We start from the raw sequence: 19,729 nt of genomic DNA, 5'->3' as shown, positions 1-19,729 counted from the left end.
CCAAGCAAGTGACCCCTTCTAAGGCCTTGCCCCCGCTGTGGCGGACGCTGCGCGCAAGAGAGCCCTCCCCGCAATGGCGCCATGCCCGCTGCGAGGGGGGGGGGGCGCCACAGCGCCGCCCTCCCCGCAATGGCGCCGGGCCCGCTGCGAGGGGGGGGGGCGCGCCACAGCGCTCGCGCGAGAGCTACTCCTGCTCTCAATAGAATTGAGAGCAGGACTCGCGTCGAGCGATATGGCACACCCCCCGGCGGTTCAACCAATTAGGGCGAACCTGCCGGGTGACGTCATGGCCGCGCCCCCGTCACTCCTCCTCCACGCCCCCCCCCTGTCTCTCCTCCTGCAGTGAGCTGCAGACCGGGGAATCGGCTGAACGCGCCGCCAAAAGCGCAGGCGCGCGTTACAGCGGAGAGACCGGGGCCTTAGCCTAAGGAGGCCCAATAACACCATGCAAAGATCATATTGCCAATGACATAGCTGGGTTTTTGAATGCATTGGTATACAGTATATGTACACACTTAGAAGTGGTAGTAACATCTCCTGATCGGTTAATCCTTATCAGAGCAGTCGCCAATCTCCCAGCGGCTTTAATTAGCTGATGGTTGTGAGCTTCAACAACTGGCAGAAACAGGGGCAATGGGTACAGCTGGTTTAAATAGATACATGACTTAAAAACAGGCACAACACCTGCTAAAATACACAGTTGGACAGTAAGGAAGAGGTGTCATTACTGGAACTGGAGGTACCCGATGGTTGTTTTTTTGTAAGTCCTATATACCACTGAGACATTGTGATCTTGAATGAATTCATAGGAAATGCACATACCTTGGATTTTATCACAATCATTTCCTCCTTTTAGCTCACACGCACACAAACTGCTGATTCTCTTCCATATCCCACAACAGGATGTGTGGGGGGAAAATGTCACTCGTAATGGAGCATCGTATTCGCTTTTCAAAACTGAACTGATACACCAACAAAAAGCAAACGGTCAAGTACCATGCGCTGTGCCATAAATACCGCTTTTATTAGTGCATGCCGTGGCTAACTCCAGTCCTCAAAGGCCACCAACAGGTCAGGTTTTAAGGGTATCCCTGCTTCAGCACTTGACTGAGTCACTGATTGGGCCTCTGTGCTGCAGCAGGGATATCCTGAAAACCTGACCTGGTTTTATAGGAGAAAAGGGGCTTGTCTGACTGTAACATTACACAGATTTTGACCCCATTACTGTAACTAAACCATGAAGCTCTCAGACATGACCACCTTTTTCTGAACGTAGGCGCCCGAAGGCATCCTGCAGTTGGACACTTTAAGCTGTCATACAAATGCAGAATAAAGATTGCTGCTTTCTACAACTGATGCAATACATCGTGTTAGGCTACGGCCCCGCTCCCTCAGTCAGCGCGCCCGCACTGCATGCAGGCAGCGCGCTGAGAGGCACAGACCGCTATCTGCGGTCTGTAGGGAGCGGCGGCCGGGGTTTGAGCGGAGGGGGGGCGTGGTTTGAGCGGAGGGACCCGCTACTCCCCCCCCCCCCCTCCCTCCACGGGCTCGGGCTGCAGGAGGGAGCTGCTGCGGGCTGCTGGAAGGTAAGCAGCTTCCACTCCCTGCCCCTTCCCTCACAAATGACACACACACCACCCCCCCACCCCCTACCTTGTGGAGGAAGCTGTCTGACAGCTCCCGCCCCTGCCCCTGATTGGCTATCAGCGCACCACGTGACGCGTCACCGCTCGGGATCACAATTTTCTTGCATCCCCTGGCGGCTGACGCGTCACAGCGTGTTGTGAGCAGTGCAGCGAGGGGGGACTGGGGCCGGCTCAAGAAAGATACCCCTGCTGGTGAGGAACGCGCGCGCCGCCGGACGCAGCGGGACCAAAGCTTTAGGCCTGGGTCCCGCTGCATCCGGCGGCATGCGCGTCACTCACCAGACCGGAGTTCCTTCCGAGCCAGCCCCAGTCCCCCCTACTTGCAAGGCTCGCTGGGCACTGTGACGCGTCAGCCAGCAGGGGATACACGAGGATCGTGATCCCAAGCGGCGACGCGTCATGTGGTCTCGCAGTGAGCCAATGAGGAGGGGAGCTGGAGGGAAGTCTGTGTCTCTGCAGCCGTGAAGCGCCCCCCCACCCCCCTCCTCTCAGGCTGACCCTGCTCCGGGAGGGGGGGGGGGGCGCTCAGAGAGTGCGAGGGCTACGGTCACTGCCGGAAGCAGTGTCAGGGAAATAAATAAATAGAATCTATATCTATATCTCCTGCTTTTGCTGGGTGTTTGCAAATAGCTTGCATTTTGGCCCGCCCCTGTCATGGCCCCGCCCCCCTGCCACATTTTGAACACGCCCCCCCCCCCATGCCGGAAAAAGTTACCTGCAGACCGCAAGTCGCGGTGCAGTAACTTGCACGTGCCGCCGGCAAGCAAGGCGGGCGCGTGCAGCGGGGCCTTAGCCCAAGTCTTATACACCAGAATAACGTGCAGTTTGACAAATCGAAGTAAAGGTTTTGTTTTGTTTTGTTGCAAATCTGGAAAAATCATAAGAGTTGGGTCAATGCAAAGGTAACGTTAAGACTAAGTGCGCCGGGGGATGTTGTGAAATAACCGGTAGGTTCTCTGTCTCTCTCGCTAGCCAGGAACTTTGCTCAAAAAGGCGGTTTATTAGGTGATCAACGTTTTCTGTCCCTCTTGGGACCTTAATCAAGATAATTATAAGTGTTTGCAGAATCCATTTAATGTCCGCAAGTGGGGGGGAGAAAATGGCATGAAAAATCGTGTGATCCAGAGGCCGTGAGATAGAGGGGCTATGGAACTGTGCCAGTGCGTGGGAGGATGGACCTCAAAGTCGGGGGCCCTGGTGCAGCAGAACCGGGGGTAGTCCTGCTGGGGATAGATGGTAATTCATACAGGTGTAGAAAACCTTACCTTTTTTCCCAGAAGGATCAACACTGCTGGGGTCGCATACCGAAGCACGGACCCCTACATCGCGATCGCGGCAGACATTGTCCATAGGGCCGCACACTTGTATTACACAAGTATTGCACACGGTCCCCTCCATCGGTCGCACTGTATCTACAGTACAACTTGTTTGCTACTTCTATGTTCTATATCGGAGGTGGCCAACTCCTGTCCTCCAAGGGCCACCAACAGGTCTGGTTTTCTGGATATCCCTGCTTCAGCTATTATGACTGAACCACCTGTGCTGAAGCAGGGATATCCTGAAAGCCGGATCTGTTGGTGGCCCTTGAGGACTGGCGTTGTCCACCCTTGCACTACATCGAAGAAAAGGTCCTGGTGAGCGTTTCCTAGGGAAAGTGTGGGACTTTTCACCTGGCAACTTCACCCAAACCATCCTGGTCTCCTCTCCACCATCCCCAGGGGGTGTTTTCTGGGCGACATAGGAATGCCTTCTTGGCTAACCATTTAAAAGAGGTCATTAATTACTATTCCATTCTCCAGGCTGCTTGTATGGAGTGTATCACTTGCCGTTGTTTTGCGTTCTGTTCTGTAGGCAGCGCTAGTAGCTATATACAGTGTTCGACAAACCTATACATTTGCTCGCCCCGGGCGAGTGGATTTAACCCCCGGGCGAGTAAATATTGGCCCAAGCAGCACACGTTTGGTACTAGGTGGCGAGTAGATTTTTTTGTGTGGCGAGTAGATTTTTTGGTGATTTGTCAACCACTGGCTATATATATATATATATTTTCTTAGTGGGGTTTGCCTTTTGCTGTGTAGCCGTCCTGGAAAAGTATTTACATTTAATCAGCATTACAGTTCTTGACTTTAAAAAAGAAAAAAAAATTCTTGGCTTTTTTTTTTTTATTTTTTTTTTTTTAAACTAGTTCTGTTATATTGAACTCTGTTTTTCAATATATTTGGGGAAATGTTACCCCCTCCCCCCCCCCCCTTTTGATACCGTACTTTGAAATCTAGGATCCCAGGTATGTATTAAAGCCTGCTATAGACAAAGGATGATCAGTAAATTGAAACTCATTAAAAATGGCATTGAGTGGCATAAAAATAAAAACACAAAGTAAGTTTTATCTTGGGCGTGCCCTGAGTTTTTTTTGGGGGGGGGGCGGCGGTTACGGAGACCCCGCGCTCTTCAGCCTCTGCAACTCGCTTACCTAAATTAAGCTGGTTTCGGGAGCCGTGTCTCCATGGCAACGCGGCGTGTCATCAAATGACATCGGATTAAAGTTATGGGGGGACGCGACACTGGGGGGGGAGAGCAGGCAGGGGGCGCAACGCATACAGTTTGTGCACCCCTGTTTCATCGAATACTACAGAACTGATTATTAAAAAATGAACAACAAAAGCACATGTAGGATATTGCTTGGCTCGCTACTTAAATATGGGCATTGTTATAGTGAACACAGAAACCAAATATTCTCTTGAGGAATTAAAAAAGAAATCCGATGATTGGGGATCCTGGCTGCAACATGATATGAACTTTAAATGTGTTGGGAGGGAAATTAGGTTTAAGGTCATAAGGGGTCATGCTGTATTGTCCAAATCTGATTTTAAGGCTGTTTTCAGGGGGAAATCCCCATTTAACAGTCGCTCCGGACTGTATGTATGTATGTATGTATATCTCTATTTATATAGTGCCCACAGTGTACTTTGTGCTTTACAAAGACAATAGAGTAAATAATACAATAACCGCAACAAAGTCGGCCAATAAAGGAAATCCCTGCCCCAGGGAGTTTACAATCTAAGTGAATATTTAGAATACAATAAAGAATAATCCCACAATCTCAATCGTTTGCAAAGCACATTTTACTAGTGAGCCTGACACAGGTCCTAACGAGGTGAATTAAAGTCCCTAAATGAAGCATTGATAGCTACGATCCTCAAGTGACCTGATTTCAGACAGCACCAACGTTCCCAACCTCCGAACAAACCAGTGTCAGTTGCTTCCTATTAATGTAATTAAAGTGTCCAGATTAAAACAAACCTCCTGCCTGCATCACATGCTCCCCTCGCTGACACGGCCTGGAGATGCAGTTTGCTCTCAGGCACTGTGTCAGTGTCTCTGCTTTGGTGTGTTCTCTTGGTTTTGGATGCTCAGAGAGGTGATACATACCTCGCCGATGTGAGAGGGGCTGGGTTACTGTCCGTGTCAGGAGACCAGGGAGAGAGCCGTACACAAGGCAGCAGGGACGAGCAGAGGATGTCCCAACCATGGAGCACAGGATACCTCTGGCAGGAGAACCAAGGGTTGGTTTTTATCCCTCATATGTAATACGCGGGGATCTGTATCTTCTGTGCCAATCGAAGCCATATTAACCATGTTCATGCATCTGCAAATTGACGCGGATCATTGGTTTTGCTGTGTGTTTTTGGAGCAAATTGCTCCTCTTGGTTACATATTCCAAACAGTGCTGCCAACAGGTCAGGTTTTCAGGATCGCTCTGCTTCAGCACAGGTGACTCAGTCTTTGAGTCCCTAATTGGGCCCCCTGTGCTGAAGCAGGGATATCCTGAAAACCTGACCTGTTGGCTCTTGTGGACTGGAGTTGGCCGCCCCTGCACTAGGTCTGTCTGGCTAGTTGTATTACAGCCTGTGATTACCTTTTGTAATGGACCAACAGGTGTGTACAGAGCTTTGCAAACCTCACAGGTCTCTTCTTCATAAGGAAAAGAGACCTTGGAGGTGTGATAATACTGCAGGGGGGGGGGGTTGAGGGTGTTAATAGTGTACCACTATTTCTGTATGTGTAGACTTGGGGTAACAATACTTATATTCAAAAGAGGAAGAGAATCTCGGTTTGTAGCACGCAGTACCCTTGGTGAAGTGATATGTACTAAAATATATCTTTTAATAGAAACTAACTAAAATTGGGGGTGGGGGGGAGGTAATGGGATGAGTCAAAATACAATGTCTATAAAACTAGACCTATAGAGACTGAACAGAAAGCTGCCTGTCGGCTGTAAATGCCGGTACAGACTGATTACATAGGTGCCAGTTTATCAGACATATAAATGCAGCTGATTAATAATTCCACATAGATTACTGCCTAATTGGTGAGGGGGAATTCTGAGCCTCCTGCCTACACAGGTCTCACCTGCACCTCATTCACTGGGCTTACACAGGTCTCACCTGCACCTCATTCACTGGGCTTACACAGGTCTCACCTGCACCTCATTCACTGGGCTTACACAGGTCTCGCCTGCACCTCATTCACTGGGCTTACACAGGTCTCGCCTGCACCTCATTCACTGGGCTTACACAGGTCTCGCCTGCACCTCATTCACTGGGCTTACACAGGTCTCGCCTGCACCTCATTCACTGGGCTTACACAGGTCTCACCTGCATGCACCTCATTCACTGGGCTTACACAGGTCTCACCTGCACCTCATTCACTGGGCTTACACAGGTCTCGCCTGCACCTCATTCACTGGGCTTACACAGGTCTCGCCTGCATGCACCTCATTCACTGGGCTTACACAGGTCTCGCCTGCATGCACCTCATTCACTGCGTCCTCATCGGCTGCATTTCTAGGTCTGATAAACAGTCTCACCTGTGTAATCCGAGTTTGCACAGCCTGACGGGCAGTTTTCTCTTCACTTTCTAGCTGTGTCCTTTTTATAGGCATTGTCTCGTGAGTCATCCCACCCCCTCCCTCCCCCACCCCCTCCATTTATTTTAGTTTGTTTCCATTAAAAGTCAGGCACTAAAATGTATCGCTATTCACTGAGGGCTTCGAGTCCCACAAACTGGGATCATTCTCTCGAGTATATTTCCATGTTCCCCGTCCCCCCCTTAATTTTCCATAATAAGCGGGCTCAGCGAGGGTACTCTGTAGTTTCACGAACACTGCTTATATTTTGATTGCAAGCTCTCCGGGGCAGGGATTCTCCTCCTATGGTATCATGTTTTTTGCATTATAAGTTCCTGTATTGTCTTTGTAAAGCGCTGAATACACTGTGGGCTCTATATAAATAAAGATATAAATACATTTTATAATTTACACACAGTTCATAATTTCTTTTGAAAGGTAAAGGGATTTCTGTTCATATAAGGAGCTTTGCTGCAGTGTGTTATTAAACCTGTAATGTCTTGGTGTTGAGCATAGCCACTGCTACTTTAATAAGCCACATCAACCAAGCTTTATAAACAAGTACAGCTCAGAAGATCTCTGCATGCAGCCTCTCCCACAGAGCAATATGTGCATATTTATACTCTTTACGGGACATTAGTTCCTTTGGTGGATACTATGGGCCTCATGCAGAGAGCAGCGAATTTAAAAATTGGCGAGTTTAATAAAAAGTAGCTTTTTTGGAGGGTTTTATTCTCCATATGCAGAAATGTGCGAATTCTGCAATGTTTGGCATTAATGCGTGTGGCGAGTTAGAATTTGGAGAGATGCGCGCTGCAGAAATGTGTTAAAAAAAAATCGCGCATTTTTTTTCCCCTTTCCTATAGGCGGCGAGCTCCATCTACTTGCCAACTTTTCTTGGCGAGGCAAATAGTAGAAAATCGCGCCATTTTCTTGGCGCGAACAGCCGCTAGATGCCGTTCGCGGCTCTCTGAATTAGGAGAATTTTAAAACTGGCGAGATGTAGGTTCTCGCCAGCCGCGCGGCGAGATTTTGAAAAAGATAAAAAAAATGGCACGTTTTCCGTAACTCGCCATTTTCGGCAGTTTTCTGCGCGAATTTCCCCAAAAAATGGCGAGATTTTAAATAGCGCTGCTCTCTGCATGAGGCCCTAAATCTTTCTGTACATTATTTCTCCTACTTTGAGTGCAATGTGAAAAGGGGACTCCCGTGACCTTGTCACTCTCTGAGCCTCTCCCACATCTGTGTGTGTGTGTGTGTGTGTGTGTGTGTGTGTGGGTGTGTTTTATAGCTGACAATGCCACTTCCATCTGGTGATCTAGTTTAGAATCACAGTGGGTGTGTTGATCTTGGATAATTGCAGGTAGGTTGCAGTCACTTTTAACCAGTTATGTGGAAATCGGGGGATGTTGCTGGTGATTACCAGAGGACCCACCAAAAAACATTTGGTAATGGGGATATTTTACTATTCATGCCATGTGGTGTTTTTTTTTTTTCCCCTAACAAAAAAACCTATAGAAACTTAAGTTATTGCAGTGCTATAAACAAAAACTGTATATAACGGTGTGTGTATATTTGGAATTGGTTGATCCCTAAAACTTTGCTGATATCCATCTCTTACTTGGACACATGGAGCAAAACAGAAGCAGCACATTGCAGGTGAGTTTCAAGCTAGTGGCAGTGTTTCCCAACTCCAGTCCTCGGGGAACCCCAACAGGTCAGGTGTTAAGGATATCCCTGCTCCAGCACAAGTGGGTCAATCAGCGGCTCAGTCATTTTTACTGACCCACCTGTGCTGGAGCAGGGATATCCTTAAGACCTGACCTGTTGGGGTTCCCTGAGGGCTGGAGTTGGGAAACGCTGAGCTTGTGTATTGTGCGCCTACCTGCAATGTGATGCTTGTTATTGCTCTAATCCAGGGGTGCGTGAGAATTTCTGGGGGGGGGGGGGGCGCGGCGGTTACGGAGGCCCCGCACTCTTCTCTCCACTGCATTTAAATTAAATGCCGGGGGAGGCGAGGCCTCTGTAACTCCCTTACCTGCTCTGTCGGCTCTTCAGCGATGTGACGCGGTGAGGTCACATGAGCTATGGCGTCTTTTGACCCCGGGCCCTTGGAGAGGGGGGAGGGCACGAATGCTGCGCCTGCCAGGCAGGGGGGCGCAGCTCAGGATGTTTGCGCACCCCTGCTCTAATCCATGGGCCTGGATAAAATACAGACCTCTCCCTCTGTGGCAAATAATTTTGAAATTCTTTGTCTCTTCCAAAATGACCTGTTCTTTGTCTCTTCCAAAATGACCTGCAGTATCTTGATAATTTAGCTCCAGATTTTTTTTTTAAATTTCTTTTGATTATGTATTTTAAAAAGGCCCAAAATGTGTGTTCAGATGTTTTTATTCTCACTTCCTTCACACCACCAGACAGCACTGAGCTGTTTTCCTTGCAAACTACAAAGGGTCTTAGCAGAAAAAAATTCTTCTACTCGTCTCTGATAAAGGTCTTTGGAGGTGTGCTAATGTCCCGCGCATGCTGCCCATCCACGTGTGAAAGATGTTTACAACAACTGTCCGCCATGTTTGGGTATCTCGCACGGAGCCAGCGTTCACTGCTGTTAAAGTCACTGGCAAACCCGGGGTGGGGAGCGATACCACGCATCACGGCCTACTGAATCCTGGCCTAAGGCCGCGATTATAGTGGCGCCGATCTCCACCGGAACAAATAATTGTAGCGCATATAGTGCGCGCGATTTTTGAAAATAGTCGGATTTGTTCTTTCCGCGTCACATGAGCGGTTCAGCCAATGAGGCCACGCCTCCGTCCCAGTTCATGTTTCGCTCGTGGCGTCACAGGCTCTATAACCGCGGCCTAAGTGAGAGGTGGCGAGCAGCCATATTAATTTTAGGTTTTGGATTATTTTTATTTTAATTTTTTACAGTGGGGGGGGGGTGCAAAAAAAACCGTTTTAAAAATCTGAGCTGGGAAGAAACTTGGTGTGAAAACAGCAACTGTACAGTGGTGAGGAGAATGTATTTTAGAACTAAAAAAGAGGCAGGTGGAAGTGCCACGGTTTAACTCAAGCAGAAGAAAACAATGTAAAAAAAAAATTTAAGTTGAATTATAAAGCAATCCCTCTTGGCAGCACAGGCCTGGAGCAATGTTTTCGTACAAACAATAGTCGCTTTAAAAGTAAAGGATATTTGAATAAAAAAAAGTGAACTATAAGTTCAATTTCTGAGACTGAAACCTTTTCTTAAAGCTGCAGTTTAGGCAATATCCTGCATGTGTGTTTTTTTTTTTTAATAAATCAGTTCTGTAGTAAGAAAAAACACTTTTAGCATTTTCTGTTTTTAAAAAAAAAACAGCTTTGAAAGACCAATTTTCTTATATTCTATTTTAACAAGCATGCTTGTTCCTATAGCAACGATTTACATTCCCCATATTTAAAGATGTCGCCAAACTTGGCCGATCAATAGACAGAGAACGAATTGACCGGCAGCTATGCAGTTCTTTAGGTAATTGGAGATTGCCCACATGAAACTATTGAAGTAAAAAATAAAAAATAAAAGAGACTGAACTGCAGCTTAATGCAGCCTTGCCCCAGGTAATACTAATTCCAGCACATCAGCTGCTGATGGTTTCTGTTCTACGAACATTGACTGGATAATTACTTCTCAAACACAGAGCAGATCGACTAGAACAATCCACCTTTTGGGTTTGAGGAATTAAGGGCCTCATGCAGAGAGCAGCGCTATTAACAATCTCGCCATTTTCCGGCGAAAATCGCGCTAAAAACAGCCGAAAATGGCGAGGTAGGAAAAAAGCGCCATTTTTTTTTTCTAATTGAAAATCTCGCCGCGCGGCTGGCGAGAACCTACATCTCGCCAGTCTGAAAAATATCCAAATTCAGAAAGGCGCGCTCGCCATCTAGCGGCTGTTTTTGGCGCGATTTTCGTCAATTTTCTCCGCCAACTACAGTTGGCAAAAAGCAGGAGCTCGCCGGCTATAGGGGAAAAAAATAAATAAATGCGCAAATTTTTTTTCTCCCTTTCAGCTGCGCGCATCTCCTCATTTACAATTCTCCACATGCAGTAATGCTAAAAATAGTGGATTTCGCCCATTTCTGCATATGGAGAATAAAACTCTCCATTAAAGCTACTTTTTCTTAAACTCTCCAATTTATTCTAGTGCTGCTCTCTGCATAGGCCCCTAATTCTTATCACTAAAAGACATTAGATAAAGCCAGTAACCTCCCCTTCCCCCCCCCCCCCGCCCCATTTACACGTCACTCTCACACACTGTGTGTGTGTGTGTGTGTGTGTGTGTGTGTGTGTGTGTTCAAATAAATCCTGTAAAAAAAAAAATGTAATAACGTCACACACACACACTTACATTTTCAGCGGCGGTAGCGGTGCGAATTCTTTCTTTTTTTTCATCTTCCCCCGTCGGCTGGTTCCACTCTTCTCCTTGCCGTGCGCGCGTCACCGTTATAGAAAGGCTGACTAACGTCGGCCAACTATAAATGCCGCGCGCACGGCGCAGCAAGCGCAGGCACTGCAGAACGGGCCTAACGCACCTTCTGTTTAGCATGGAAACAATTATTATTTTACATTACTATATATATTAGTAATCAGGATATCCCTGCTTCAGCACAGGTGGCTCCATCAGTGACTGCATCCTCTGTGCTGAAGCAGGGATATCCCCAAGACCTGGCCTGTTGGTGGCCCTTGAGGACTGGAGTTGGCCACCCCTTCTTTAATGGATCCAGTTCCTGTTGGCAACAAATATTTTATCTACAGTAATATGGTGCATGCCACTGTAATGGTTTTTTTTTTATGTTTGTTACATAGTTTAGGAGTTAATAGCGCTTCAAATATGGCCTAACAAAAGAAGGAAAAGCCCAATGCTACATCCAATGTGACAAAAATACACAGTGAAATACCTATATATTCTCTTGGGAAAAGGGTCATTTAGTTAAACCCTTTGGCCAAAGCATTATAAGCCTGCGAGCCCCATCAAGGCATGACCAAATTTGCAGGTCCAAGTTTTGGGCCTGCTGGGATTCTGTGTGTGTGAGGCCTAAGAAAAAGCCCCGCTGTGAAGAGCCCCAGAGAAATACACGGCTATCTGCTTTTTGTTCTGGGCTAATTACAGAAGCTACCCTCTCCTAAAATATAACAAGTTTGTGTAGCTCTCTCCCAACGCACAATGCTCCGCGGTTCTGTGGCTCAGGAAATACTTCGGCCCATAATGACTTAACCGTGTTATTCCATAAGACAAATTCCACACACACCCCAGGTATAAGAGCCTTTTGCTGTGCCAGCCATATCAACAGGACATGTTCAAGGAGGTTAAGTGAAGCTTGTAGAGCAGGGAGTGGCCACCGACAGGTCAGGTTTTTAGGATATCCCAGCTTCAGCATAGGTGGCTCAATGAGACTCAGTGGAAGATTGAGCCTCTGAACCACCTGTACTGAAGCAGGGACTGATTGAGCCACCTGCGCTGAAGCAGGGATGTCCTGAAAGCCTGACCTGTTGGTGGCTCTTGGGCACTGGAGCTGGCTCTAAACCCTGCTTTTATTTAAAGTGTCTTTCTTTCCGCAGGGCAAAGCTGGCGTCTCTGTTTGGGTTGGACCAAGCCGTGGCCGGACAGGGGAACGAATCCTTCCAATACACCGCTCCCAAACAGCCGAAGAAAGGCCAGGGCTCAGCTGGTGAGGACGGGTTTATGGGTTACCCTGAATCGCTGGCAGCTGCGGGGGTGACGCGGACACATCCCCTCTCTGTATTTAGTGCAAGTATTCAGAAAATGGCAATTATCCTGGAGACGCTGATCCATTTCTTGTATAGTGCAGACCGTGGACGCTGCGCTGTACGTACGAGTTTGCAGGCGTGCCACGTAGAGTTTACAAATTCTACCGTTTGGTGCCTGGGATATCCTGAAAACCTGACCTGTTGGGAGGACTTGAGGATGAGTTGAGCTCCCTGCTGCTCGTTTAGTCTTTAGTATCCAGTTATCAAATGGACTTTTAAAGTGTTTGAGAAATATATGTACAATATTGGCGTCCCGAAAGCAGAAAGAGAGGGGGGGTCTTCCTAAAATGAATCCATTTCTGTTCTTTGAATAGTTGGTGGAACAGTAATGATGCGGCGCAGCGCCGGCTGGGTGGCGCTTCCATCGGTGCAGTCTCGCCGAGCCCCGCGGTTACAGGGGCCTCGCACTCTTTCCCCACCGCCATTAACCTGGTTGCCGGGGGAGAGCGCGGGGCATCTGTAACTCTTACCTTCTCCTACTCTTACTGCAGGATCTCTCCATCATGGCGCCATAGCAACGTGATGTACCGTTGTCATGGCAACGTGATGCCCATATGAGGGACCCTGCAGCAAGAGATGGAGAAGGTGAGAGGCCCGCCCCGCAATATTCGCGGTTGGCCCCAGTAGTAGTCACACGGCAATTGCTGCTGTTCCCACTTGCTGTGGCCCTGCAGGTAACACACCGGTGTACAAAGAGAAGGGGGGGCTCTTCTAACTGCTACAGAAAGCACAAAAACCCACTACAAAGACCAGTCTGGGGTGCATCAACAGAACAAAAAGTTACAGTATAAACACACACGTAGCGCAAAACAATGTGGCCCGTGAAGCGGCCTGTAAAAAGATGCACTCGTTGTGCCATTTACAAATATATACATTAAAGCAGTACGGTGTAGACTCCTCTTCCTGGGAAGGGGTTAAAAACCCTTTGGCACCGGGCTCAAATTCCCCCCTCTGACCTCCTGCCTTCTCCTCTCCCCTGTTCTTTAGCTGGTACCCAGAGGAAGCGAGGGGGAGGGGGGGCAGGGTACCGGAGTGGAGGACTGGGGCTTTTCAAGCGTCTTCATGATATCTGTAATTAGCCGATTAACCTTTTTATTTTCCTTTCCCAGGTCCAAAAGCCCCCAAACCTTCAGGAGCGGCCGGCTCAGCCCCGGCTCCGTCTGTACTATTTGCCACAGCCGTTCACGCCTACAGATAGTAAGTTCCGTTCAGTCTATAGAAGTGGAAGCACTGTTTGCCAAGCGATAATGGGGAAAGACAGGGTGGCAGAGCTGTCTGAGTCATGCAAATGCACCACCAGTGGTATTTTTCTTTACTCAAAGCCATAAATAGTTACAATTCAGCACAGACCCATTTTCCTCTTTCTTTTTTTTTTTCTTTGCAGTGTAAACGGACAGTTTGTGAAGCAGGGTAAATTTGGAGCTGCGGTTTTGGGTAACCACACTGCAAAGAAGGTGAGTGGCTGTGCATGTCTGTTTAGAACCTGATCCTCTACCAGAAGCAGCCTCCTTTTGTGTGTCTCCGCACCACACCTTGCCGCCTGTTGGTGAACATATTGTTGAGACCTCAAAGTGCAGAGGAGTGACCTACATGAAGGTCAATACTAGTAGACAGAGGTAAAGCAAATGTAAGGACACCGACAGTCTGGCAACTCGCCAGCAAACACCTCGACTGCCATTAAAAATGTGGTTTTACAGCCTGTGTTGTTTTTTTGTTATGAGAACGTGTTTAGCTGATCATTCTGAGGGCCTTGACTAGCCGGTAAAGGCCCATGTCAGAATGCAGGACTTTTAGCTCTAAAACATTACTTATACCATCACAAGGACTTCTTATGTAAAGAAAAAAGTTATCTGTATATCTTTATTTATATAGCGCCATCTATGTACACAGAAGCAACTGTTGGGAAGACAGTCACGAGGGAAACTAATCATTATGCGGCTTGTGATGAGCCTGCATTGGTAAATAGGAGACTGAGGAATGCCAAGAGACGCGGCAAAGGACCTGTGACAGGGTGAAGTCATTCGCTGATAATTATGCCTGGGAAACATACCTCTGATGGCTGAAACCAGCCATCAGAGGGTTAACCCAGTCAGATACCTGGGCAATCACGACTGAGCTAGGGCAGCTGTTGGTGCCAGACCTGAGCAGGAAGTAAGAGACTTTTCCAAACCAGGAAGTACGCCAGAGGTTCTGCTCCCCCAGAGAGGATTGCCACAAGCTGAGACCAGCCTGCTGGACACAGCCCTTTTTATACAAGGAACCAGCCTTCCAACCCTGCAGAGGAATTCAGTCTGCTATTGCAGTATCCTGAAGGGATTACTTGGACTCTCCCCAAACACAGATAAAAACTTTTATCTTTTCATGCCAGATGTTTGCATAATATTGTTTGACCTGGAAGTAGGTTAGCTACTCTGGGATAGCTAGGGACCTACTCTACAGTTAATCTCCCAAGGGGAGTAGAGGTTTTTTATTTTTTATTTTATGGTTTGTTTTCCTTAAAGGAACAGTGTGCCTATTAATTGTCTGACTGGAAAAGAAACCACTGACGTTAAAACCTTACCCACCGTTTGGGACTCTTCCTGACCCCACTGCGAGGCCGTCCTGCCACAGGACCCAATTGAGCTGATGCCAGATTTCATCTTGTAGATGAAGGCCGTGGTAACCCAAGACATTGAGGCAGCCTCTCCGATGTCTGCCCATAATGGCCAGAAGGGGGTAAGATCATAAACTATCCGGGAAAGACCGTTGGATTCCTCTACTGAGAATTCCGAGGACGAACAAATCAGCCGGATGGAGCTGGAAATGGAATCTTCAGAGAATAAGCTTGGAAGCGTCCACTTTTGATGTAGAGCTTATCAACCCACTTCTCAAGGTAGTAAAAGAGATCTTACAGAGAGGACGAGCCTTCCTCTTCATGACCTAGAGATTGCCTATTCAGGAGTCTGCATAGGAAGTCAAGAACCTTCCTGGTCAACGAGATGGTGAAGGATATGATCGAAGGAGAGTTGTCCCAGGCAGAGGGACAGACGGATTCCTCTTCCGTTACAGTCATCTGGGATTTCTTGATCTTGGGATGACGTGATCGTGATGAGCCCGAGAGGCTGTGGGACTCTTAATGTCTCAGGGGCCTCGCTACTAAAGGTTTAAAAGACGACAAGGCTGCTTTTTCTCCATGTGTAGGGGATAACGTGTTTTTTTTTTTTTTTTCCCACCGGTCAGTTTAATTTGCATGTTCTCCTGGTCATTACTTGCTCTTTCCCGCCACCTGATTTAAACGGCTGCCATCGTTGGCCAAGAAAAAAAAACCCAAACCGGGAAAGGCTCTTGAAATCTCCCCGCAACTGCCACACATTTCAAACAGTCTGACTATGAGCGAGAGAGTAGGTAAAGATTGTAAAAACACTCCAACTTCGTTTCGTAGCTCTGGAAACCTTCAACGTGACTTTTTTTTTAAAATACTCATACTTAGACGATCTTTTAAACGCCTACATTTAACGTTGAGAACCTCCCACTGCCATTCATTCACTTTGGTCCTAGGAGAGACTGCGGCTTCTAACGCTTCATGTCTGTCATCCTAATGGTACAGTGCAAATAGTTTCATTGACCTGCTCCCCTGCATGTATAGTTAATTTCCTTAGACACAATAAGGGTTCAATTAGTCAAAAACCCAATTGGATCCACACTATAATAATAATAATGAAGGACTTACATTTTGCTTTTTGCTCTCGCCAAGTTTTTTCATTTATGTAACAAAAAAGCAGAATATACAGAAAATATCAGCACACACGGGGAAAGCAAATGTTGGCAGACACACTCTGTTATATGTGCACAATAGAGCAACGTTTCAAGGCCCCTTGGTCAGGGTTAAAATTAGTTACACAATACCGCTTGTGACGTTCTCTTCCGGCACCAGAAGTTGTCTTGGGGCATAGCACCGTTTACTAAATATGTGCCTGAATTGTTATTATATATTTTTTAATTAGGTCAATTACATGAATAATATTACCCTCCAATATGTGAGACCGTCCCTGTAATGTTTATCTGTAATAGTTCTATCTGGTTCTTTTCTGCGCTTTGCTCTGATTCCACTTCTTCTGTTGTCTTTATCTGGAATTCAGTACAAGATTCTCCTTTACCTCAATCAACAGCAGCAGGTTACAGCTGCCAGGATCCACCCTGGGTTTATATTCACGGTAAGCACTGTGTTTTTTGGGGGGTTTTTTTGTATGGCTTTAACCCAAGAGACAAACTGTTTGCCGGAAGGTGACGGGGGCATTTGTCTTGCTGCTTTCTTAGGTTCAACTGAACAACTATGCAGCTTTCTACGATGATCAGAGGCAGAGCTGGTCGGTTATGTTTGAGTCAGAAGTTGCTGCCAGCGATTTCAGTAAGCAGGTATTTATATACAGCAGTGCACAGCGCACACTGCAGCCCCTGTACGTGCAAGACTGAGACCATTTTGCTGATCGATATCTACTCTGCAACTACCTGTCTGCACTCCTGTGTTGCTCTAATTGTATGTTCATTTCATCTGCTAGTGCAGGGGTGGCCACCTCCTGTCTTCAAGGACCACCAGCAGGTCAGGTTTTAAGGATATTCTTGCTTCAGCACAGATGGCTCTGTAACTGGAGCCACCTGTGCTGAAGCAGGCATATCCTAGAAACCTGACCCGTTAGTGGCCCTTGAGGAGTTGGCCACACCTTTGCTAGGTTCACTGAAGTGTGCAAGCTAATGTTTGGTAACAGTTTATCCTGTTGTTTGAAATGCTTTCACACTTTATGCCATTTTTCATTTCAAATTCCATTTCTTCAGGGACTTTGAATGGGGAAGATTTTGTGTTTTCTTTACCCTTCGCGCACCCTGTCCTTATCAGGGTCATTGACGATAAGTAGACAGTGGGAGGGGGATCTGTTGCACACGCTGTGACATCCGATAGAAGGGAACAGAAGTAGGAAATCCAACTTCCTCCGGTTCTCTGCTCAGTGTTTACAAACTAACTTTCAAAAAATATTATTTTAAAATACCTATCGTTGTCCGATATTGGTTAATAAATCCCTTGGATATAACCCCTTTAACATGTCGCCACAATTTGAAATGAAGAAGAAAATACTTGGTGGAAACCTGGTGACGGGGAAGGGTTTTTATATTCACTTCCTGTCTCCTACACTATTTAGTTGCATGCTCCTTTGCCAGTTGAGGCACCTGGGCAGCTTTACATTTCCAGGTTCCTGCCCACGTTACGCAGTGTCACCCCGAGACCCTGACCTGTATCCTCTCTCTGCAGGTCTGCATCGCTAAGTGTAACAGTTCTCCCTCGTTGGACGCGGTCCTGTGCCAGGATCTGCTCCCAGGGGATGGGCAGGCTGCGGATGTTGGAGACTCATTGGAAGTGGCATACACAGGATGGTTATTCCAGAACCAAGGGCTGGGCCAGGTACACACTGTAGACTCTGAGTGGGATGTGGGTGGGATACCGTCTCACAAGCTCTGTGTCCTGATGAGATATCGCAAGGATCTGCGGATAGTAGGGGCTTATTCTAGATCCGCCAAAGCGGCCGACCAGAATGTTTTTCGGACAAAACTCCCTATTGACTTCAATGTGGCATTTCGTATAAAAACGGACTGATCGGACAGTTTGGCTAGGGTGACCAGATGTACCGGTTCAGCCGGGGAGAGTCATGGTTTTTAGGGCTATGCCCTGACTTTTTCGGGTGATGTACCGGATTTTTTTTTGTCCCCCTGGCGAGCGCCGACTGCATATGCGTGACATTTCTCCCGTTTTTTTTGCCGGGACAAATATGGTCGCCCTAAGTGTGGCTGAACTATAATAAGCCAATTGGAGCTGTATTTCTGTTCTTCCGCATTATTCTACGAGAGGCAGGGAGACACCGTTCTATGTTTGTGTCATGGGCAATGCTTGTATATGAGGTTAGATCTGACTCTTGAGTTGATGCAGTATTTCACGTTTTGTTCCATACTAGTCGTTTCAATCGTGATCGTAGAGTTCACTGATCCCCGTACCGGAGAGGTTTGGAAACTGCGTTCTATCCAGGCATAGTTGATATTACAATATCCTATGGCACTCCAGGCTTGTGGGCCTGGAAGTGTGTGTAACAGGGAACAGTTACAATGTTACCACCATGGTGTAGCATATTGGTGGTAAATAGAGTGTATTTTCAACTGCTGATCCATTTTAAATATGGATTATATAGAACCATTTAATGTAGAGTCCTTTACGTCTGTTATCCCTTTGGGCAATATCAAATAATTATTAAGCGGTCGCACTTTACGTCCTATTTAGGTATTCCGGTTTTCTGTATTTATCTTTGGTTTCCTAAAAAATAAATAAAAGAATTTTTTTTTAAGTATTACAAAATCGGTCCTTTTACACAAATTGAGATATATTGGTGCTTCTGAGCGCACGTTGTTCAGTTTCCAGACTCCCCTTGGGCTGCCTTTGTCTCCTACCTGCGGCTGAGCTGCTGCAAGAGGAGATGGAACTTAATCCGAAAAGTTGCATCACTTCTGTATTATTATTTATTTATTTTTTTTCTTTATCGGTTTTAACTGGAAATAAAGTAATGTTTTTTGGTAAAAACCTAGAAATCAGAATCCCCAGTCAGAATTTAACAAGCAATCTGCCCTCCGCAGTGAAACGGTTCTCGGCTATGTTTAGATGGCCATATTTATGAAATCCTTGCGTATCTTTCTGCACAGTAATTGTTGGGGGGAAAATGCTTATAAACCTTTCGTTGGTAGAGTGGGCAGCAGCACATTTATTATTATTATTATTATTACTGAGCCCAGTGATGTCTTGCGTACAGGTGTTTGACTCGAACGTACAGAAGGACAAACTGTTGCGGCTAAAGCTGGGAACTGGAAAGGTCATCAAGGTAAATCGGGGGGGAATGAATTCATTCAGAAACTCTTTGTGTTACAGGTACCTTTACTAAGGTTAGAAGTGGGGTAACTTCTGGTTAAAGAAGCAGTCCCTCTTGTGTGTGGTTTTTTTTTGTGTGTGTGTTTTATTTTTAAACCTAAATAGTGAACCCAAGACCAATATAACTGCTTATCCACTCATTTAGTGACCCTAGTAGCCCTCAAATAAACAAATCTGAGAAGATTGTTTAGGGGCTGGTGGCCCCTCCTCCCAGGCCTTAAGGTCACCACACCCAACTTTTTAAGTATCAGGTTTTTTCATGTACCTGTGCAGGACAGGTCCCCTGAGGCCATGCTCCCTCCAGCAGAGGTAACTGAGAATGTTCACAGGTAGTGTTAGGACCTGCATACTGGTCATGCCGTGACGTGGCTGCATACTGGTGGTGACGTGACGTGGCTGCATATTATGCTTTAAATTACAACATTTGCAAA

The 19,729-nt window shown here is 46.8% G+C and overlaps 1 protein-coding gene across 6 annotated transcripts in view; it reads left to right on the top strand.

Annotated features, from left to right (window-relative positions):
- FKBP15 (FKBP prolyl isomerase family member 15) overlaps positions 1-19,729 on the top strand; it is a 52,484-nt gene that overhangs the window by 3,928 nt on the left and 28,827 nt on the right. For all 6 annotated transcript variants that reach the window (XM_075579196.1, XM_075579193.1, XM_075579194.1 and 3 more), the window contains 7 exons: positions 12,149-12,258; positions 13,468-13,555; positions 13,743-13,812; positions 16,477-16,551; positions 16,655-16,753; positions 17,643-17,792; positions 19,183-19,251. In XM_075579196.1, the coding sequence (XP_075435311.1) occupies positions 12,149-12,258; positions 13,468-13,555; positions 13,743-13,812; positions 16,477-16,551; positions 16,655-16,753; positions 17,643-17,792; positions 19,183-19,251 (661 nt within the window). The remainder of the gene's footprint in view (positions 1-12,148; positions 12,259-13,467; positions 13,556-13,742; positions 13,813-16,476; positions 16,552-16,654; positions 16,754-17,642; positions 17,793-19,182; positions 19,252-19,729) is intronic.

This window comes from Ascaphus truei, chromosome 21, assembly GCF_040206685.1.
Source record: "Ascaphus truei isolate aAscTru1 chromosome 21, aAscTru1.hap1, whole genome shotgun sequence".
NCBI classification, from domain to species: domain Eukaryota; kingdom Metazoa; phylum Chordata; class Amphibia; order Anura; family Ascaphidae; genus Ascaphus; species Ascaphus truei.
The sequence above is the reverse complement of the archived record's forward strand: the minus strand, read 5'-3'. Positions and strand labels throughout refer to the sequence as shown.